The 21,690-nt window shown below is 60.0% G+C and overlaps 3 protein-coding genes across 4 annotated transcripts; 2 read left to right on the top strand and 1 right to left on the bottom strand.

Moving 5' to 3' along the window:
• Positions 1-485: 485 nt before the first annotated feature.
• Positions 486-3,797, bottom strand: GSC2 (goosecoid homeobox 2). Its single transcript, XM_033008065.1, has 3 exons — positions 2,853-3,797; positions 1,810-2,057; positions 486-1,261 (listed from the first exon to the last, which is right to left on the bottom strand). The coding sequence occupies exons 1-3, from the start codon at positions 3,166-3,168 to the stop codon at positions 1,157-1,159; spliced, it is 669 nt and encodes a 222-aa protein (XP_032863956.1). The 5' UTR covers positions 3,169-3,797; the 3' UTR covers positions 486-1,156.
• A 3,409-nt stretch (positions 3,798-7,206) lies between these two features.
• Positions 7,207-11,943, top strand: LOC122154700. Of its 2 annotated transcripts, XM_042805593.1 has the most exons (11): positions 7,207-7,334; positions 8,021-8,198; positions 8,422-8,508; positions 8,784-8,811; positions 9,133-9,281; positions 9,477-9,599; positions 9,838-9,958; positions 10,205-10,356; positions 10,873-10,957; positions 11,261-11,398; positions 11,863-11,943. In XM_042805593.1, exons 1-10 carry the CDS (start codon positions 7,210-7,212, stop codon positions 11,383-11,385), a joined length of 1,173 nt encoding a protein of 390 aa, XP_042661527.1. In that variant the 5' UTR covers positions 7,207-7,209; the 3' UTR covers positions 11,386-11,398; positions 11,863-11,943. The 2 variants fall into 2 exon arrangements, with proteins under 2 accessions (XP_042661527.1, XP_042661528.1); XM_042805594.1 differs by lacking the exon at positions 11,863-11,943 and having other exon boundaries at positions 8,024-8,198; positions 11,261-11,385.
• On the top strand, positions 11,762-21,598 carry LOC116965349. The gene is made up of 21 exons (XM_033008157.2): positions 11,762-12,060; positions 12,439-13,123; positions 13,221-13,373; positions 13,466-13,575; positions 13,706-13,866; positions 14,120-14,286; positions 14,572-14,757; positions 15,321-15,466; positions 16,013-16,156; positions 16,476-16,580; positions 16,792-16,992; positions 17,270-17,420; positions 17,548-17,783; positions 17,934-18,174; positions 18,311-18,537; positions 18,678-18,884; positions 19,076-19,314; positions 19,522-19,704; positions 20,109-20,375; positions 20,468-20,673; positions 20,791-21,598. The coding sequence occupies exons 1-21, from the start codon at positions 11,764-11,766 to the stop codon at positions 21,192-21,194; spliced, it is 4,716 nt and encodes a 1,571-aa protein (XP_032864048.2). The 5' UTR covers positions 11,762-11,763; the 3' UTR covers positions 21,195-21,598.
• The last annotated feature ends 92 nt before the right edge of the window (positions 21,599-21,690 follow it).

The following is a 21,690-nucleotide window of genomic DNA, read 5'->3' as shown; positions in this document are numbered from 1 at the left end:
TCCCGGGAGAACGGCGCGACCTCGGCCTGGGGCGGCCCCACGGCCGGGACTGGGGCGATGCGGGGGATGAAGGGGATGCGGGGGGGATGAGGGGGATGCAGAGGGATGGAAGGGGATGCGGGGGGATGAGGGGGCTGCAGGGGATGAGGGGGATGCGGGGGGATGTGGGGGATACGGGGGCTGTGGGGGGATGCAGGTGGGGAGCTGGGCCCGGGCCGGGGGGCAGCCGCCGGGGCTGCAGCCTGACCCTGCCGGGGTGGGCTGGGGTCAGGGCGAGGCCTGTGGCACCCACAGGTCGCACCTTAGGTCCCTCCCCACCCACCCACCCACCCCCAGCACCCCCACCACCGCCCTCAGGGTTCCTCAAACTCCCCAGGGAGTGGGACCCCCGCCTGGGTGCCCCAGGGCAGGCGAGGGTGCAGCGGGAAGCAGGCAGCACTGGCCCCCCCCGCCCCCCCGCCAGCTTTCCACAGCACACACAGAGATGATGGGACAGTTTTATTTATCTCGCTGCTTCACAGGACGTGGTTTCTCTTTGGCCCTGCCAGGGACACAGACACCGCTCGCACTGGCAGGGGACCAGTGCAGAGGTGAGCTGAATGCTGGCAGTGCCGACCCCTCTCACCACAAAAGATGGGTTACCTCTCCCGCGGGCTGCAGGGAGAAATACATGTTTCGTTGTTCAGGAACAAATCGCCTGTCCTGTTAAGCTCGACCCTCAAAATCAACTCTAGATGCCATCAACGTGCTGAAAATAGGAAACATTCATTTACAGCATATTTTGCAAATCTACAGTAGTAAAACAGGCACAAATACTACCTGCACAGAGCAAAGACAAGAAGGGGATTCTCTGCTTCTCTTGAAGCACGCACATTTAACACTGGTCCAGCTCTGTCCCATGCATGGGCTTTTGGTAGTGGTTTCTGCTTAAGCATCTAAGGGTCATGCCTGGTGCATTATTTGCCACGTGAACTAGGTTTGGAAGAGAAACTGGCACGTGAAAGTGCCATGTCTGCTTTTACCTGTCTGCCTTCTCTGGGAATTTGAGATTCCTTTTTGTTTCATTAAGTTCCCCTCGGGTTACCCCTCTACAGAACCTGTCAGCCATGGGAAATGGATGCTCTTAGTGTTCATCTGCTGAGATGCAGCTTGACCACTAACAGCTCTCCTCAGAGGGCTTCTTGGTGCCTTGAAGGATCAGCGTTGAAGCAGATGCCCTCTTCTGATGCCGCCACTTGGCCCGCCGATTTTTAAACCAAACCTAGAAAGTACAAAGCAAGAAAAGAACTTTTCCATTTCGTATGTTACTAGAGGATTGGGCAGTTACACTCCTGGACAGTACAGTGTAAGCTTTAGGATACTCTAATACATTTCTTGATATAAAAGTTTGATACCAGATTTAATCAGTCCCTTCCCTGCAATCCTGCTCAGATACATGTAAGTGGCACAAGGGAGCTGGGATCTCTCCATGGCAAATTCGGAAGTCACACAGATCACATAAATAAGGAACATATACTTGGGTGAAGGGGATGAGCAGACTTGGGCATGTCTGTGTTTATATAGGTGATCCTTGGAGAGAGGGAATGTGTGAGTTTATGGGACTGGATATCAGAACAAATCAGCCCATCAGAACTGTTTTACATTCTTCCATTGCTTGTCAAACCTAAACTGTGTTTTGCTGAATACCCAAGAATGTTTTTTAAAATGAGGCCCTGGGTGTTCAGCTCCTGAAAAAGACAGCGCAAGGCCCCAGTCTGTGTTCTTGGGGGCTTGCAGCAAACAGCACCTCACTGAGTGGCAGAATCTCACCTCTACCCTCTCCTCCTTTAAGTGAATGCGGTTTGCCAGATGCTCGCGGGTGATGACGTCCGGGTACTGGTTCTGATGGAAAAGTGTCTCCAGGGCCTGCAGCTGGTCCTCGGTGAATATGGTGCGATGCCGGCGCGTCCGGCGCTGGATCTGGTGGAAAGTCTGCAGCTCGTTTGGGTTCCCCTGGGGACTCTTACAGACCCTGACTGCCGACTGGAAGAGCCGCATGGGCCAGGGGAACCGGGCATCTGCAAGGGGAGAGGTACAGCAGCAGTGTTAGGTGTGGGAGGCTGAAACACCCATCTTGCTCGAGGCAGTTCAGGCACAAGTTGCATCCACGCATGTTGTTTGGAAGGAGGCAGCTGGCCAGCTGGCATGGGTCACGAGCTGCGTGATCATGCAAACGAGAGAAGGGCTTAGGAGATCACTGTGGGAAAAGTGTGCAGATGGGGAGCACTGGTTGGATTTTCCTTGTTTACTTACCAATTGCACTATGACCAGCTCCAGAAAATAGCTGGAAACTCACAGCCCAGCAAGGAGCTGTTTCAGTCCTGACATGGGGGATTTCTGAACTTTTGGGATGCTCTTGAACTGCATTCTGAAGGGCTTTGCTACTTTTTTTTTTTTTTTTTTTTTGCTAGATGTATTCAAAAACTTTTCCTTAAAGGACAAGTGAGGTTCCCCAGGGCCAGTGTTGTCAGGAAGCACAGGCACAGCTCTGCACATGGGCAGCATAACCATGGGGCCCCCCACTCCACAGAGAACTTCCGCCCCTAGAAGCATCATCCTCTCAAGTGTTTTACACTAAACTGGTAATACCCAGTCATAAATAGCACCTGCTGCTTTTAAAACCGTGGTAGCGTTGCAGGTGAACGTGCCTGCTCTTGGGAGCCATGCTGAGAACAGAGCTCGGCTGGCTGGAGCTGGAGTGGTGGCAGGCCAGATGCTCTATTGTCACTCAGTGCCCAGGTTCTCCCTTCTGCCCGGCGCTGGCACCAGCCCCTCCATGAGCCCTGTACCGTGAATCAAACCCAAACACTCACCCAGCCAACTCGGTGAGTCCTGCAGAGAACGGGTGCTCGTGTGAGAACAGCAGCAGCAGTTGCAACCTGCCCCTTCCATCTCTTCCTCCTCCTCCTCCTCCTCCTCCTCCTCCTGCAGGGAGCTGGCCGGGATGGTCTCCAGCTCACACAGCCCCTTGGGTGCGCAGTCCAAGATGCTCCGGAGGCACAGTGGGACCAGGACCTGGGGGCTCTTCTCTGCTGGGCTGGAGAGGATGTCCTCGATGCTGAATGAACACGGCTTCTTGAGGCCTCTCCTGCCGGCGTCGGCGTCCGATGCTGTCTCTGAAGACATCATCTTCCAGCAGTAGCAGCCACGGGAAGGGGCAGCTCAGCCTGAGTGGGGTTTGCTCTCCTTGCAATAACTCTGGAGTGGAGTCTCGCATGGAAAAAGTCAGCTTACGTAGCTTTTAAAATGGACTGGCAAAGCCATCCAGAACCGCTGCTTTGTCTTGGCATTTCAACTGACTATACACACACATGCACCTTTTCTCATTCTAACCTAGCTGCTTTATGACTGAAGCCACCCTAAATATATATATAGAGAGAGATATAATCCCTTTGGAAAGAAAACCGTAAACCCCCCTGTGAATAAAATAAATTCTAACTAATCTTGGCAGCTTTGTGAAGGGTTAGTGTGGATCTAAGATTTAGCTAATCCCACAAAAATGACTGGAGAAGGAAATCTGATTTCTCCATCTCGGGTGTAGATTTGAGGTGGTTATGATCTCCATTGTGCTGCAGCCTCCGATCCAAGGAAGGGGGAGGATAGCTGTTCCCAGCCCGGAAATGGACCAGAGGATTAACTCCTTAAAAGAAGCAAATTATCCCTTTCTCTGGCCAAATGAAAGCTTTCCCATCAAAAGAGAGCTGTCATATCATACAATATGAGAGAGGAGAGAGTTCAGCTTAATAAAAAATCATTTTTAATGATAGCACAGCCTTTGGCTGCACCAGAACTCTCTACGAAAGTTGATTTATTTACTGCTGAAAGCAGAGAAATTGTATTTACCCTCCTTCCCCTTTCCCCCACCTCCACATGCCCTAATCACAGTGATAATGCAGATGCTTTGCATGTATCCAACATACTCTTTGTAAGGGTTCAAAGCCCTTAATAAATTAGATTACCAGCAGCTCATGGCAGCTCTGTGGCTTAGCTTAGTGGTGTATAGCCGCCTCCCGTACAGCCGAGCTGTACCCCTGCTCGGGTCAGGAAGGGAAGGGGAGGATTGCTGCCTGCAGCCTCTGTGCGGGCAGGCAGGCAGCGCGGTCCCACAGCAGCTTGGGCAGGAGCGTGGTCCCAGTGCCACGGCTAATGGGCGGTTCAGTGAGCCCAGAGCAGCCAGGGTGGCTGCCTGGGGCAGCCAGGCTTCCCCAAAGCTCGGTCTGTTCAATTCCCAACTTCTTCTGCCCAGTAAGAGAAACCAGGGATCAGGCTACGTCTGAGAGCGGTGACTCGGGACAGGAGGGGCCTCCTGGCACTGACCCTCCCCAGGGCAAACAGCAAGGCCTGGCAGATGCGATCCACAGGAAGAGAGAAGACATCTTCCATCTTGGATTTATAACTGAAATGAGTAGCTGGGGTTAAAACAGAGAAAGTGTGGTTGAGCTCAGGTCATTTAGGAAAGTTTAAATCCAAGTTCTCTTGCCCTCAGTGTGGTTTAAGCCAAGGTGAGTAGCAAGGCTTCAGGAGCTCACTCAGGGAACACTCTCCCACTTGGTGTTTCTTTGCAGAGGAGTAGAGATACCAGCCCCGCTCATGGTACACTGAGGAGACACACAGGTGAGTGCTGCGAAACCACTGCACATCAAAGGTCCTCGTGGCAGCCCATGACTTCACACTGAACAGGCCGGCAGCCCCTCCAGCATCACTCAAAAATCAGAGCCAGTCTCCAGGAGAGCCCCTCTCAGCTCCCATTCTTTTCTCCTTGGCCATGCTTTCTGCCTGCCCTGCCTCACTCTGCTCATCTCCCAGTGTTGGGAAGACATGCCCCATAACCACTCTCTGTAAAATCTCACTTAAAACCAAACCACTATTTTTTCTTCCATCCCTTTATTTGCCTCTCCTTCAGCTATTCCGATGCTGTAACATAAATTATAACCATGCTCTATGAATCTTTACATACTTGCTGTAGGTTTGAGAGGATGATGCCATTGCAGCCGCCCAGTCTGGACATGTTCACTGCTGCCCTGCCAAGGTGTCAGCGCTCCAGAGAGGCACTGGGGATGCACTAATGCCAGGGATCACTGCAAACTGCTCCAGCTTTTGTGTATGTACCTGAACACTGACACAGAAGATGGAGGTGGGACCAGGTTCTGCTCCCCATACCTTGCTGGTCTAGAGGAACCATAGGGCAGGTGAGCAGGGACGTGCCGTGGGCAGGCGCAGGATCTGACCCTTTCTGCTCTCAGCTGTAATAATCATATGCCCGAAGCAGATTAATTCTCTTTCCCCATCCTTAACAAAGGAGGCCTTCCCCTGCCCTCCCCTGCCCATCCTTGCCTTCCCACCACACATGCACTTCACCTATTAGGATCTCCGCTGATTGCTTTCTTTCATTTCTCCCATACCTTTCACTTCAGAAAATGGACTGGTAATACTTCTTTTATCAAAGAATTATGGGATTTAGGACCCAGATCTTACAAAGAGACTTTTGATAGCTGCTGGTAATCAAATCCCAATCGTCAGACACTTCTCTGCACCCTGTTACCGGAGAGGAATAAAGGAAAGGGATTATCAACGTTATGTTTACTGAGCCTTCAGGAGATAGGATCGCTGGGCTATTTCATATTAGAAAAGAAAAGGAAAATAAAACAAGAAAGAAAAAAAAATGCAGACACGGGAGGACAATATAGATATAGATAAAAATAAAAGAAACAGGCTCTTATCATTTTCTTATTGGTTAAGGAGATTCCAAAGCCATTATAGAGGATTAGCAAAAAGGTTAATCTGCTTTAGCCGTTCAGTTGTCAAATGTGAATTTATAGGGTTTGAAAATCCTTCCTATGGTGAAATCAGAAAAAAATCCCCGTCTTCCTCCCCTGCCCCTCCCTTCTGCATGCAGCACAAGGGGATGGGAACAGCAGCTTTGGAGACCCTAAAACATGGGAGCACCTTCCCCTGCCTTGCCCCTGCCTGGGTGCTGGCACCTGTGAGCGCTCTGGTTTGGCAGCACTTCTCCCCACTCCCTCATCACCCGTGTGGGGTGGCCGTGGTGCTCAGGGAATGCAGGAGCAGGTCAGAGGGATGTGACTGTGCTCCTGCAGTGCTCTGCCTTACCTGGGGTAAATCCTGGGCTGTTTCTCTGGTTGATATTGGCAGCAGTCAGGGCAAACCTGAAACCCTGGATGGATTTGGGCTTCCAGGTTGATTTCTGAAGAGGAACAGAGATGGATGCTGCTGGCAAATGTTGCCAGAAACTACAGGCTGGGGCGTCTCTGTCCCCAAGCACAGTGCTCACCCAGAGAGCCACATCTCAGCATCCTCCCAGTCACCCAGAGCAGATACTGGCCTGTCGCAGCCGCGATCTCCCGGGCTGCCCGTGCTGCTGACTGACCCAAGCGGCTGATGCCCATCGCTCGCTCCAGTGCCACTGTGAGAAACAACCCAGGGAAAAAGCAATCATTCAGCAAACTAGCAAGGAGCATTTGTTGACAGCTGCTGGGTGAAGTTCAGTGGAATGCGTTAGTCAGGAGTTATAACTATGTTTAATAAAGACACAGAAATCATAGAATCATAGAATGGTTTGGGTTGGAAGGGACCTTTAAAGGTCATCTTAAAATGGTGCCTGTTAAAATAGTCCAACCCTGTGCCAAATGACAAAAAGAAGCCGAATAAAATAATTTGGATTTGATGATAATTAACATCAAGTGTTACAATAAATCTGTTTCTCTCTCCAAAGGCCACTTCATCCAGCAAGAAGAAGCAGAGTCCCCCTGCCAGCTTAGTGCTAAACAGGGATGGTGCCCACGGTGTGTTCGGACAACTGAGGAGGCCCAAACCTCCTCTGATGCAACGAGGCACGACAAAGTGAGACTACTATTTCACTCCGAAGCGTGTCACTTGGTATTTCAGCCCTCTTAACCGCCTCACACCGCCCGGCTTCCGCTGTGCCGGGCAGCGAGCACCAGCCCCCCCCGTTTTCAGCCTTTCGGGGGGCTCTCGCTCGCCACCGACTGCGGAAACACTTTCAGAGGGTGCTGCCTTTTCACCCCCGGCTGTGCAGCCCGCAGCCTGCCGCAGAGGGGCGCTGCCGGGAGGTCGCGGCCCCCGCGCCCGGCGGGCCGGGGGCGCAGCGCTAGGGGGCGCCGCTGAGCCGGCGGAGCGCGGCCGGGCTCTATGGTGCCGGCGGTACCGGCCATGGGAGCCGAGCGGGAGGCGCGGGCCTGCGCTGCTTTCTACGGGGCGCTGGGCATCGCCCAGCCGGTGCTCTCCTGCCTGCGCTGCCTGCGGCAATTCGCGGGGTAAGAGGACGGAGCCTGGGCGAGCGGACCCCGGCATCCCCCCCCCCCCCCCCCGGGTGCGGGTATCCCGGGGAGCCCCCGAGCATCCCCCGGCGCGGATCGCGGCATGCCCCGGGCGCGGGTACCCGGCGCGGGTCCCCCGAGCGTCCCCCGGGTGCGGGGCCGGAGGGGGGCGGGGGGGGGAGGCTCCGTCCCAGTCGTGGGGACCCAGGCACCCCCACTTGCTCTCATCCCCTTCCAGCCCTCTCTGCAAGCAGCAGGGCAGCAAGTTTTAGGATCTTTGGGGCTCTCCTACCCACCCCCAACCACACCACACACACCCCCCAACTAACCCGCCCCCCTGCCCCCAGGGCTTGCCTCTGCTGGAACAGGCTGTGTTTTGGACTCTGAGCTTTGAGGAATTTCCCGCCCCTCCTCCCCCCCCCAGTGCCGAATGCAGTTGGGGGTGAGGAGCATCACAAACTGGGCACCACAACCCTAACCCCTATCAAGCTGGGGCACCACTACCCCGATCCAAATCAACCTAGGGTACCCCAACCCTAATCTCCACCAAGACGAGGCACCCCCACTCCAATCCACATTGAACCAGGGCAGCCCAAACCTAATTTCCACTGAGCTGGAGTATCCCCTACCCCAATCCCCCAGAGAGCTGGGATATCCTCACTGCCACCACCATCCCATTTCAGAAGTACTGCCAAGAGATGCAAAGACAAGCACCTGGAGGAGGCTCTCCTGCTGTCGCGGGCGCTGAGCGAGGGTCTGCGGGTGCTGGGCGAGGCAGAGGCACAGCCCCTGCTTCGCTGTGTCCTGGCTTTCCAGCTGGAGGCAACCGGCAGCTCCAGCTCCTTTCAGAAACTGGAACAGGTCTGTAATGCAGCCGTCTGCGCCGCGGCTTCAGAACTCTATTAGCCATGAGTGTAAGCGATGGTCTCGCCCGGCTCTGCCTGCGCCGGGGCAGCTCTGGTGCAGCACATCTTTACCAGCAAAGGGGCCACATGATGCCGCAGAGCTCCCCTAAAAGCATGTTGCAGCTGGTATCTCTCGGGGGGTCCGGGCAGAGCGGCTGACTCGGGGCATCTCTCGGCAGATCGTGACCCAGCTGGCGGTGGGGAAGGAAGCGCTGCTGGCCCGGGAGGTGGGCGCGCTGCTGGCCGGCCTGGCGCTGCAGGGAGAGGTGAGAGCACCCCGGTACGGTGTACGGCGGCATCGGCTTTCGCAGGGGCTTGGCTGGAGCCCGTGTGGGACAGGGGCCTCCTGGTTTGGGTTGCCCAGGGTCCTTTGCTTCTCTTCCCACTGTGCCAGGGGCTCGCCTTTGCTTGCAGCCGGTGACAGTGGCTGCACATCACACCAGCTCTGGGACAGTTTCTGACAGAGGCAGGACCCTCCTGCCCAAGGGACCAAGCCCCAGCGTGTCATCACGCGGGACAAACTGTCCTTCTGTCCCCGCAGGTGCTGTCTCCTGGGGACCTTCAGTCAGGTCAGTCTCTGCTCCTTCCTCTCTGGGGGCTTCTCCCAGCCCACACCACCAACGCACAGGACACCTCCTGCCATCCAGACTGGGTCCCCTGCGCTTATGGGAGGGGAAGCAGGGATCAGCTGGATCTGTGGGATCTCTGTGGAGGCCCCAGCAATACCCAAGGGCTCTGCCCACCCACCTGGGACAGCTAAAACGAGACAAGCCAAAGCACCCCCTGCATCCCAGCCCCATTCTCACAGCTCTTGGCTTAACTGGGAGCTGGGCTGGCTGCGGGCACAGTGCCGGGAGGGCCAGGGGCTGACGCTGACCCCTTGCCCGCAGTTTGCATGTTCATGGAGGAGAGCAGCCTGGGCCGGCAGCACTGGCAGCAGAACCTGGCCCCGCTGCTGCAGCGCCTGGCCACCACCTTGTCCTGGGTGCTGCAGAGCCAGCCCGCACCCGGCGGCACGTGGGGCTACCTGGCTGTCAAGGTAAGAGCCAAATTTCGGAGGAAGGGGGAAGGATCAGTCCCTGCAAGGGCTGGCTGGGTGCTGGCACCAGATGTCCAGGAGGGATGTGGCACACAGCATGGCTTCGAATGGCCATCCCCAGGGAATCGCTGCTTTCTGGGAGGTGAGGGATGCTGACAGTCATTCCCATGGCCCCCATCCCTCCTCTTCCTCCAGGCCTGCCTCCAGCTCTTCCAGGCGCTGCCGAAGGATGTGGCCCCCTTGGTGTGGAGCACAGCGGGGAGGAGTGAAGCCTTGCAGAGCCTCTTAGGGCTGCTGCTGGAGGTGGCTTGGGGGAGGGTACGTATGGCCCCAAGGAGAGACAGGGCTGCCTGTCCCAAAGAGCAGATCAATGCCATCCTTCCTGAGTGTTTTCCCCATTCCTCTCCCGGAGGGGAGCCTGCAGAGGCAGCTTCAGTGTCTGGGGTGTCCAAAGGACCCTGCAGAGTTGCTTGCATGGGCATGGAGGGAGTGTTAAATGGGGTCTGGTTTTCAAATGGCGTTTTGAGCTGTGACTTTGCCTCCCCTGTGAGTCCAGGCCCCGAACAAGGACACGAGGCTGCTGGCGGGCACGGCCCTGAGCATGCTGGTGAACACGGCCCCACAGCCTGAGCGCGGGGCCAGCGCCATGCTGGCTCTCTTCCAGCTCCCCAACCGAGGTGCGTGCTCCATCCCGAGCTGGGGACAGCCTCTGGCAAAGGGGACAGCGGGGGCAGGCGTGTTTTGGTGTGAGGGGACAGAGGCTGGTGCTGCTCAGCAGCAGCCCAAGCCGGACTCTGCTGCTGTTGTCCTGCTCTCAGGGTCCGGGAGGCCCAGCTGCCACCCACGGGCCAGGGCAGCTCGCTCTTAGAGCAGCGTTTGGGTTTGCCATCTTCCTGCTGTCCACTGCAGCCATTTTCCACCAGGTGTGGGGGAGCTGAAGTTTGGGGAGCTGGTGGTGGAGGACCCCCCCGTCCTAGAGCCAGATGGGCTGGAGAAGCTGGTACTCACCAGAGGCTTGCTGACATGCTGCAGGACAGACATCCTCAGCTGCCACCTGGAGAGCTTCACCCACAAGGTAGGAGAGCTCAAACCTAATGGTCAGGGCTTGAGAGAGTCCTTGGAGAGGGCTGGTAGCCACTGGCGGGGGCTGTGGGTCCTTGGGGGACATAGCCAGGCTGCACTGCTCTGCACCAGCAGCTCCACACATCCCACTGAGCATGGTGTGTTAGCCAGGAGCCTGCTTTCTCCAAGGACATCTAAGCAGGGATTTCCCTCTCCTGGGAAGCTGAGAAGCTAGGAGGTGCCAAAAGTAGCCCCAGCACAAGCAAAACTGCAGCAGCTTTTGCCCTGTGCTCCTGCAGCACGAACTCAGGGCTGCCCTAGGCCAAGCGTAGCCTCCAGCTCTGCCCATCTCCAGCATCTCCTGAATCATCAAGAGCTGAGGATTTCCAGACAGGGAGCAAAAGCTAGCAATAAGCTGCTGTAGGAGCAGAAAAACTAGGCAGTGCTCTCCTCGCCTGTCTCATGGTGGGGTTTTCTCACCCTGGAAAGCCTGCTCCTGCCCGCTGCCTGAGCCACTGTGCTCCCGCAGGCCTGCCTGCTGCTGGACGTGGTCTTTCCCACTGTGCGTGCCCTGACCAAGGAGCAGAAGGACTGCCACTACTACTGCTTCCAAGGTAGGAGATGATGACCCCACCATGGTGGGGAGGTTTGAAAGGTTCACTGTGCTCATGCTGCACAGAACCCCTGTGGCACTTTTATCTTCTCCCAGGGAAGATGCTTTTCTGGATCTTGGTAGCTGTTGTGAAAACTGCTTATTAATTTCTGCTCAAGCCCAATGGACACTAACCCTTTTGAGCCCTTGTACACCTCACAGGGGAAATTGCTCCCCTTGCACGCAGGGTCCTTAAGGCCAGCAGCCCGCACTGGCTCTGCTGCAGGTGAGTCTCGGGGTTGCAGCGGTGCTCTCTGCTTTGCAGCTTGTGCCCTGTGGCTGCAGCGCCTGCGGGAGAGCCTGCCTGCTGTCTGGCTGCCTGACCGGGACCCGCATCCTGGCCCGGGACACCGAGCTGCTCCGGCAGCTCACCCAGCTGGTGTGGGATAACGCCGAGACCCCGGTAAGGCTGAAGGGTGCTGAAGGCCGGTGCCACAACAGCCAGAAACAGCCCTTCCTCTACCCGGCTCAGCTGCTGTTCCCCTGCCCATAACACACCGCTGCCTTTTTCAGTTCCATCAACCAAATGCAACCCCCTGGACTGCCCCTGCCTGCAGCTGCCCTCTGGCAGGGCAGGGGCACCCACGCTGCTGAGGCTGGGACACTCGTCACACGTGGCCTCTGCGGGGCCGTGTCCCAGTGCTTTGCCCTCCCCAGGCAGCACCTACTGGTGCAGTCCCAGCCTGTCTGTATTTACTGGCTCATCGCCCATCATCCCCTACGTCCCCAGCTCCCAACCCTGTGGTTACCAGCCAGTACTGAAAGTCCATGGCTACAGGAAAGCAAAGGGTCTTCTCTGACGCAGCAAGACAGGAGAGGGAGCCCACCCTAACTGCTCCTGCTTGCCACCGTCCTTCTCCCCCCCAGGTGGAAGGGGTGTCCGAGTTCATCCACAGCTCCTTCCGACTGCTCCTGGAGATCTACCACCTTGAGTGCCAGCACTTCCAGGACCAGGAGAGACCCCTCTACCAACAGATGCTGCAGAGGGTGGTCTCGATGCCGTGGCAAATCAAAGCCAGATACGTGCCCCTGTGTGCCATCGTCCCCTACGTGGGCAGCCAGCAGGTAGGGAAGGTGGAGGGATGGGGGGCTTGGTCCCAGCTGGCACTGCTGCTGGGGTGGCACTGCTGCTGGGGTGGCACAGCCTCTGTCCACAGCCCAGCTCAGCCATGTGGGCAGGTGGCCATCCCAGCCTGGGGACTGTTTTGGTATCCCTGGTTGGGGTAGTGAGCCGCAGCAGTGATGCATCTCTGGGGACTGCCAGCAGGGTGGGAAGCTGTGCCTGTTGATGTCCACCAAAATCTGGCCAAAAGCAGCTTGGGGTACCAGAGATGCTCTGTGCCATGGGTGACCGCAGTGTGGTCTGTACCCAAATCTGTCCCCCCCCGCCATATGCAGCCTTCAGCCTGGCGGGGAGATGAGGGTCATCTGCCTTTCTCCCAGGTGCTGGACGCCTACCCGGACCTGCCACAGCACCTCCTGAGCTGCCTCTCCACCAACCACCTGTGTCCCGCAGCCACCGAGGTCTACAAGGCCCTGGTGCGGCAGCAGTGTGCTGAGCAGCGGGGTGCGGAGGGGGCTCTGGCAGAGCGGTGGGCGCTGCGCTGGCTGCCCCTGCTCTCCCAGGCCCTCCGCTCCCCCCTGCCCATCCTGCAGAGCAACGCCACCAACCACCTCCTCGCCTGGACCCTGCGGCAGCTCCCAGCCACCCAGGCCCTGCTGGCCACCCAGTTTGGCGGCCAGGACACAGCGTCGCTCCGGGCTTGGGTGTCTCTGCTGAAGGCGCAGAAGAGCGTGGCGGGGGCCCTGCCGCTGCGGGGCGAGGCGCTGGAGAGGCTCTCCTGCTGCCTGGGTGCCCACGAGGAGGGCGTTCGGCTGGCGGCGCTGAGTCTGCTCTGCTGCAGCCCCAGCACCAACCGGCCCCTCTCGGGCACCGAGTTGCGGCTGCTGCGCGAGTTCCTGCCCCTCAACCTCAACTGTGACTCCTCCTCGTTCCGGCAGCTGCTGCAGGCAGCGGTGAGGAGGGCGCTGGTCCGGCTGCGGGACAGCTCGCTGGCCCAGCTGCGGGGGAAGGCGCCCCGAGGCACCGAGCCGGGCGAGGGAGCAGGGCAGCTCGCCCAGGCAGTAGGTGAGGCAGCCACCCTGGCTCCTCCATCACAGCCCTGGGGGATTTGCACATGGGTGCCCAGCCCAGCATCGCTCGCTGCCACGTTCTCTGCCTGCAGGCTTTGTGGAGTGGCTGCTGCAGCTCAGCATCACCTCGCTCAGCCCGGGCTCCAACTACCAGAGGAAGAAGACGGCTCTGCTCCTCCTGGCCGCAGTTTTGGAGACCTGCACGGACACCTGGAGCCCTGACAGGAAGAAAGGCCAGCCTCCACGTGAGTATGAGCAGCCCGCCTGGAGCATCACCCCTCAGCTGCAGGGGTGCTCCCCACCGATCCCGTCCCACCACCCCATGTCCCTGCCGCAGGGACCATGGCCACACTACTAAGCTACGCCAGGCAAAGCAGCTGCTGGGACTTCTTCTCCCAGCCCAACTTGTTGGCACTGCTGAGCTGCTTGCAGGATAGCACTAACGAGGTGAGCCTTGTAAAGATGAGGCGAGGTCATAAGGATGCCTGCCTTGACTCCGAGCAGGCTCGGGCGGGAAGCCCACCGTGCTTTCTCTACTCTCATGTCCCGATTCCCCCCACTTCTCCTGTCTTGGCAGATCAGAGACTTGGCGTCAGAGCTGCTGGTCCGCTACTTTCCTGCCACGTTCCCTGAGCCCATCACCCTGGCTCTCTTCCAGCTGGCCCAGGACGCCCTGGGCAGCCCCCGAGTGCAGGAGGCTGAAGCCGGAGCTGTGCTGATGAAGACTATCCTGCAGAAGTACAAGCTCCTGACTTCCCCCTCCCCGTGGTGGCACAGCAGCCCCTGAGAGTGTGTTGGCAGCACCAGTGTCTCGCCAGTGTCTGCATTTGTAGCTTAGGGCAGCAACAGCTTGGGTTTGAAATAGCCTTGCAGTGGGGAGCTGGGAAGGGTTGGGGTGCAGGAGCCTGAATCGGGGGAGGAAGGAACCACATAGCCCAAGACAGGCAGAAAACTCCCTCATCCTTGCAGCAACATCTGCCTCTTCCCCCAGGTCAGACAGCAACACCATGAAGAGCCTGGCCCTGGAGGCTGAAGCAGCCCCAACGCTGCCCAACCGAGGCCTGTGCTTCGCTCAGCACCTTCTCCATGTGCTGCAAGCCCAGTACGCTGCAGCGTGCCAGGACCTGCTGCAGGCAGCAGCCACCGCACCGATGCACGGTACGGCCCCAGCCTGGCAGGGCAGCAAAGTGGCTCCTGCAGCAGGTCTTCTCCCTGGGAATTTGGAGCAGGCAGGAATCATGCAGGAAGGACAGAGGCCGCAGCTGGGTGCTGATGCCATGTCCTTGCCGCAGTTCCCCTGTATTACTGCTCCACCCACCCAGCGTGCCCTTCACCCCGGGGCCCTGCGCTCCCCTGCCCGTGAGCCATTTCAGCTGCAGGCTCAGGCAGGAGGGCTGGGGCTGCTCTGGCCAGCGCTGTGACCAGGGGTGGGTGTTTGTGCAGGAGCCATCTCAGCCCTGCGGCGGTGCCTGCTCCACGTGCCGGAGGTGGCCGCCTCCATGCGGGCAGCAGAGTTGGCACAGAGCTGGCAGGAGCTCCTCACCCGCCTCGTCACCACGGTGAGAGACATCACCTCCTTCCTTCTGGGTGCTCTGCAGAGTCAGCAAGGCCCTGGCGCTGATGAGCGAGGTGAGTGTGTCCCCAGGGGATGACCAGCCCTGGGAACCACTGATACCTCCATCACAGCCACCCTTAACCCAGCCGCCCTCCAGCCTGCGGGCAAGGCGCTTGCTTTGGGCTCACTGCCTCTAGCAGGGGACAGTTGTGGGGCCGGGCAGGGAAGGTTGGCCTGGGAGTAAGATCCAAAGGGGGACACACCCGGGCAAGGATGCTCCGGGTGTTGGGAGGAGGATCCTGGAAACCACAGGAGCAGAGCAGCTAGGACCTGGTTTTCGGGTCCCTTTCTTGGCTGCACATGAGAACAGTAACAGAAGTCAAGGCAAAACCCTTGCAGAAGCAGTGAGGCACTTGCCCAAATGGGAGAGAAGGGGCTGGCAGAACCCTTACAGCAGTGGTGTGGAAGAAGCAGCAGGGGCGAAGTGCAGCAGCAGTCCTGCGCAGGACACACTGCAGGGCCGGAGCTGCTGCCATTTGTGTGCACTCTGAACAGGAGATAGCGGGTCCCTGCGAGCCCCTGGCAGCACCTGCCTCCCTCTGCCTGCCCCGACCAGACTGACTTCTCCCTTTTGCAGCTGCTGCCCCATCATTTGCAGACATGGGGAATGCCATCGGCTCCCTCATCATGCTGGGGAAAGGCCGGGGGCAGGAGGAAGAGGACTCAGTCCTGCTGTCAGAGGAACACAGCCTGATCCTGACCTGCTGCTGGGTATCAGTGAAGGTAGGCTCCCCCCCGTGGCACTGGGAAGAGGGGCAGCCTGGCACGGCACCCACCACCCAGCCCACCCCAGCAGCTGGGTTCTTCAGCTTCCCTTGGGGCATCCACCCTCCCTGGGGACAAACAAGGGGGAACCTCTGCCCTTACCTCAGAGCTGCTGCGCCCACCTTCATCCCCTGCCACGGAGGACACAACCACCACCCTCCCCAAAAGCAACCCCCTCCCTGCCTTGCTCTTATGTAGCCCAGCTGGTTCCCAGGTGCTGGCAGACCCCAGCTGCGGCAGAGCCGGGCTCCCCAGCCTGCAGCCCTGCAGCTGCCCATCCCAGCCCCTTTCCGACAGCCGCCCGTCCCGGCTTCTCCTCCGCAGCCTCTCCAGCGGCTGCCTGGAAAAAGGCCATCTCTGCCACAGCTGCCTTGCAGCTGGCTGGGAAACTGCCGTGCCGCGGAGCCTGGGCATGCCGGCGGCCACGCTGCCTGATGGTGCCGGCCACCGAGAGGAAGGGGGCAGCCCCACTGCTGGTCCTGGTGACCTTCTGCTTCTTCCCAGGAGATAGGGCTGCTCTTGGGGGGCCTGGCTGAGCTGCTGCTGGTCCCGGCGCTGCCTGCGGGGTCGGGGCCCCTCCTGCCGCTCCCCACCCTGCAGACAGCCACGAGGGTGTTCCAGGAAATCCTGCTGCGGTGCCGGCACTGGGTAAGAGCGTGTCCCTCCTGGGGTGGCTCGGCCCCTTGCCCACCCCTCCAGCCCTGTCCCTGCCCCGGGCCAGTAGCCAGGGACTCTCACTGGCCTGCAGGGAGGGCTGAGTGCAGTGGGGCAGTGTCTGCTCTGGGGCAGGACATGGAGCACGGCTAGAAGCCCCCAGCTGGGATCCCAGTGCCAAACCCCATCATGTCTCCACACCATCATGTCTGCTCGCTTCCTCCTTCCCCTTTGCAAAGAGGTTTCTGGGTGCTGTGGGGGGCTGGCAGATGCAGCCTTTGGGGCGCAGGGGCCTGACGCTGCTCTGCCCTAGGGAGCAGTGGAGGGCTGCAGCATGGGCTTCACCAAGTTTTGTGCCGCCCTGCTGAACCACCCAGACGCAGAGCTGCAGGCCATCCCGCAGACCATGCTGGAGCAGGTACTGTGCTTGTTCTGCCCCACCTTCCCCCCGTGCCCCGGAGACCCCCAGAGCTGTGTCCCTGTGTACTCCCACCCTTGGGCGAGCACCTACCCGGCAACCAAAATGCCACAGCGCAGGGTTGGTGTGGCTGGTGCCCTCCCCCGTAGAGCAGCCACGGGCTCCAGCCGGCAGGTTACCACCCATATCTTGGGTGGGTTTTGTTTCTCAGGGCTTAGAAGCGCTGAGCGGACCCCGGAGCAGCTCGATCACACGCCGTGCTGCCGGCTTCCCCATGCTCTTCCTCTGCATCGTCAGCGGGGAGGCCCCGGTGCAGGCACGGCCGCTGCTGACCCGCTGCGTCCAGACGCTGCTGGCCTTGGCCACCACAGCCCTGCCGCAGGACTGGGACCAGACCCTCGACCTCCCACAGGTGAGCACGGCGGGCACTGAGCTCCTGGCTTCTGCAGCCTGTTTGGGGACAGGGTGATCTGCGCAGAGCTCCCTTAAAGAGAGCTGCGCTGGGTACCTCAGCCTGCACGAGTGCAGAGACCTCAGGACGAACAAAAAGCCGCAGCCCTGGCCGTGCTGCCCATCCTGGCAGCCCAGGAGCTGACGGCCCCAAAGCTCTCCCATCTCTTCCCACCATCTTCCCTCTGCATGGAAGTGTGAGCCCCCTCCCCATGCTGAGCCCCGCGCGCTCTCCCCAGGTGTGTGCCCTCCATGTGCTGCAGACACTGGTCCGTGGCACGGGGCTGGGCAGTGCGCTGCTGCGGCACGCCACGCCGATGGTGGCCCTGGCGCTGCGGGGCTTGGGCTCACCGTGCTGGGCCATGAGGAACGCAGCCATCCAGCTCTTCAGTGAGTACCGAGGGGGGAGAGGGCCCTGCAGAACCAATGCAGCCCCTCGGGGATGGGGCAAAGTGGAGGGGTGGGTCAGGCAGGAGGTGGACGGGACCTGACGCTACTTTCTGCTCTGTGCCTGCAGGTGCCCTCACGTCCCGGCTGCTGGGCCAGCAGCAGAGCCAGTGGGGAGGGCTGCCTGGCGGAGGGGGTGAGCCTGCAGGCCTTCCTCGGGCAGCATCCCCAGCTGGGTGCCGTGCTGCTGGGCGAGCTGGAGGCAGCCACAGACCCTGCGCCGGGGGGGCCCCGCCTGCGCCCCGCGCTCCATGCTGTCCTCACCCTCCTGGCCCAGCTGCAGCCTGGCGCCGACAGCCCTGGGAGGTGAGGGGGCGGCAGGGATGCTCTGCCCCGGCCAAGGGCTCCTATGGCAGGAGGTGGTCCTGCAGTGCCAGAGCTGGCCCTGGTTCTCAGGGGAGGGGGGGGTTCGCTCCAGCCAGAGCATCACCACTCAGTGCCCTTTCTGCTCCGCAGCCCCTCTGCCCGTTTCCTGGGGCCGCTGCTGGAGCTGGCGGGGAGCCCCATTTACGCCGTGCGAGCGATGGCTGCCAAGGCACTGGTGCCGGTCGTCCCACCGCCCCAGCGCCGGGGGCTCCTCCTGCAACTGGCCCGGCAGCTCCCCACCGCGCCTGGACAGGTCCGCTCACACAACGCCAGTCCACGGGTGCCTGCTGCAGATTCGGGCACTGCTGGTCTCCCCACCAAGCACCAAGGGGTGAGTGGGTCCCACGCCATCCCGCTGCCCACAGCCCCTGTGGTCACTCTGGGCTGAGATGCAGGTTTTTGGCTGAAGAGCAGCGCCCGTCCCTGTGCTGCGGGCCCCGCGGTGAGGCTGGGCTGTCTCCCCGCAGGCTGTCGGCCGAGGTGCTGTGCCCCGTGGCTCTGCAGCTGGAGGCGCGGGGCTGGCTGCTCAGCCCTGCCCAGCGCTGCCCGCTCGTCCGTGCTGCCTTCCTCCAGACCCTGGCCCTCCTGCCCACCTCCTTCAGCCCTGGCTTCGCCCAGAGCATCCGCGCCGCCATCAGCACTGAGCTGGGCAGCCTCCCAGCCGGGGGGAAAGCTGGGCTGTGTTGAGCTGCAGGTACCACTGCCTGCCAGGGAAATCACGGCCGTGGCCTTCCTGGCAGCGAGCCCAGGGGTGGGAGGTGGGGACGCCCCACTCAGGGGGCACACACCCCACTCGAGGCCAAGCGCTGGAAGGAGGATCCTGGTTTTCTGCAGGTGGGCTCAGCCGTCCTCCACCAAACCATGGCCCACTTCATGTGCAGCGAGGCAGCCCGGCTGGCAGACAGTGAGCGGATCAGCACCGTCTGCTTGCTTCTACAGCAGCCAAATCCTGACGTCCAGGTTGCCATCCTGAGCTGGGTGATTGCTGGGGAGGGAGGAACGTGCGAGGAGCTGGAGAAGGCTCTCAGGCTGATACTGCTGGTACGATGAGGCTCAGAAGTCACCCAGTAAAGCAGAGGGTCCCCAATGCACTGCGCTGACGGGATCCTGGATGCTCACTGAGAAGCACGGTGCTCCCCAGGCTGAGGGTGCAGGCTGCTGGTTGCACTGAGGTTGCCACCCCACACTGCTGGGGACACTAACCGTGTACCTTCTTTCCCATTGTCGACTAGGAGAGCTTGGGGTCGGTGCTGCAAGAGAGGAGGGACAAAGAGTTCCTGAGATTGTACCTTGAGGCTTTGCTGCATCTTTACAGAGATCCCTCGTCGTGGTCCCAGGAAGCTTCCCATAAGCTCCAGGGCTCCTCGGCAGCATGCCTGGAGATGCTGCTGCACATAGTGGAGGCTGAGCATCCTGGCCCCGACCTCCTCTTCCAGGCGCTGTGTGCCGCCAGCCTGCTGCTCACCCACCGGTAGGTCCCTGCCGCTGCCGGGGAGCTCTGCCTGACCCTTCCAGATTTCTCCCTAGTCCTTGCTGGAAACAGAGCCACAGCTTCTCACCTAGAAATCACAGCTTTGCATCTCAGTTCTGCAGTCTCAGGGCAGCCAGTGGCCTTTGGATGCCCGGATGGAGCTGGAAGGTGTGGCTGAATTCCCTCTCCTTCCCCGGCCTCTGACAGGGTTGGGGCCGAGGATGGGCCCCTGGTCGAGCGGTGGTGCACGGCGCTGGAGGGGTGCAGCCGGTCTGCTTCATCCGACGTGCTGCGGCTGGCGGCCGCCCGCTCCCTGCAGACGGCAGGTGCCGACGTGGTGCGGCGATCCCTGCGCGCTGCCTGTCCCTCGCTTGTCCCCGTGGCTCTGCGGTAAGTCCTCGCGGCAGCAGCACTGCCCACAGCCCCGAGGTGTTGCAGGTTAATAGGCTGCGCCTGCAAAAGGCAATGTTCTCTGCAAAAAATTAAAGGGCATTAAAGAAAACACTCACTCAAAAATCACTAGCACCTGAGAGCTTGCAGCCTACAAAAAAACTGTGGTGGCATTTTAATAGAAGCAGCCAGTCCCTTATGAGCAATAAACTGCATTGATGAGTCCCTCCCCTCCCAAGCAGTGAGCTCGTGGGTACTGGCTATGCCTTTCATGACCCAGGAGAAAAGTCCTTCAGGGAAGCATTGCCCAGAGGACTCTCATCCTTCCCCCCTCCAGGCAGGCTGGGAATGTTCTGGGGCCTGCGATGGCCTTCCCTTCCCTTCTTTCTCTTCCCTTTCCCCAGGCTGATAAACGTGGGCATCCAGCTTCTGCAAGACGAGGAGCGGGAGGTCCGGCACGAGACCTCGGGTTTCGCCAGCCTCTTGCGGCCGGACCCTGGGGAGCCACTCTCAGGTGGCTGCATCTTTGTGCAGGACAACATGGGGCTCCAGGGCCTCCTGCAGCTCCTCCTGGCAGAGTTTGGGGAGCACCCCGAAACCTTTGACTCTCTGCTGCGGCACCTCCCCGTCCTAGATCTCAGGGGCATCGTGGAGAAGCTGAAGGCCAACAAGTGAGTTGACAGACCTGCGTTTGGGTACGAGGGAGCGCGGGGTGCCATGGGGCCGGCTCTCGGCTTCACTTGCACCTTGGCTGCTCCCCCAGGGCCACCAGCCTGTACAAGGAGGATGAACCCAACGTTTTTGCGGAGCCGGCCGTCCTGGCGTGGCAGCTGCTCCCCGTCCTGCTGCAGCTCCTGGAGAAGGCTCCTGCCGGCAGCCCACTGCATGCCACGGCTCTGTGCTGGCTGGCAGCCACAGGCCCCGGTGTCCTGCACGACCTGCGGTACTGCAAGCACCACTGGAGCCAAGGTACGGCGCAGCGTGAAACCCGCCGGGACAGGCAAGCTGGTGTCCTCGCCCCCCACCCCAGCTCTGCCTGCGGGGACCCCGGCACGCTCACGGCTCCTTCGCCCTCTCTCTCCACAGGGGCCGCTGCCCGCGGGGGGATGAAGGCGCTGGGCTGTGCCAAGCTGCACGTGGCCGTGGCCGTGCTGCTGGTGAGGGCCCGGCTGGTGGCACAGGCACTGCAAGTGCTGGGGGAAAGTGCCACCACCGTGCCCGGGCTGGGCTGCGACTGCCCAGGAGCTGGAGCAGGAGCTCGTGCTGGTGCAGGGGCTGCTGGCGCAGCACGGGCTGGCCCCTGTGCCGAGCCAGGGCAATGCGCCGGGGAGGCCAGGACCACCGTCCGGGGCTGCCTGACAGCTCCGGGCATGGAGCAGCATCACACCAAGCCGTGCAGCCACGAGGCTTCTGGCTCATGCTGCCACGTCCCTCTGTTTGCCAGATGCTCTCTCTGGCCACCAGCCAGGACTGTCGGTTCGGTGGTGTAACTCAGGGGAAGCCCACTCACCGTGTGGGACGCACTCTCATCCTTCCCAGTGTTTTCTAACTCCTCATCCTGAGGACACCGGTGCAGCATCACCTTGGCCTGTGCCTGCGTTCCTGCCCGCGCATCCCTGCCCTCGGGTCTGGTTGGGAGAAGGGGACACATGCCCCGGAGCCTTCACACCCCTTACACTGCTCCACTCCCACTACTTTTGGGTTTGGTTTTTTGTTTCTCTTTTCTTTTTTTTTTTTTGTTTGTTTGTTTGTTTGTGGGTTTTTTTGTTTTGTTTTGGGTTTGTTTTGTTTTGTTTTGTTTTGGTTTTTTTTTGTTTTGTTTTTTTTTTTTTAAGCAACGTTTTAGCCCATGGCCAACCTGGGGCTTTTAGCCCAAATAAAGAGGCCAGGAACATCCCCAGCGTTGAAGCCTTTTCCTTTCCCTGCTCAGGAGGGGCGGTGGGCGTAGGGGCAGCCTGCGGCTGGGGGAGGCGGGCGGGATCAGGA

Source organism: Tyto alba, unplaced genomic scaffold, assembly GCF_018691265.1.
Source record: "Tyto alba isolate M040663 unplaced genomic scaffold, T.alba_DEE_v4.0 Super-Scaffold_44, whole genome shotgun sequence".
Taxonomy (NCBI): Eukaryota; Metazoa; Chordata; class Aves; order Strigiformes; family Tytonidae; genus Tyto; species Tyto alba.
The sequence above is the reverse complement of the archived record's forward strand: the minus strand, read 5'-3'. Positions and strand labels throughout refer to the sequence as shown.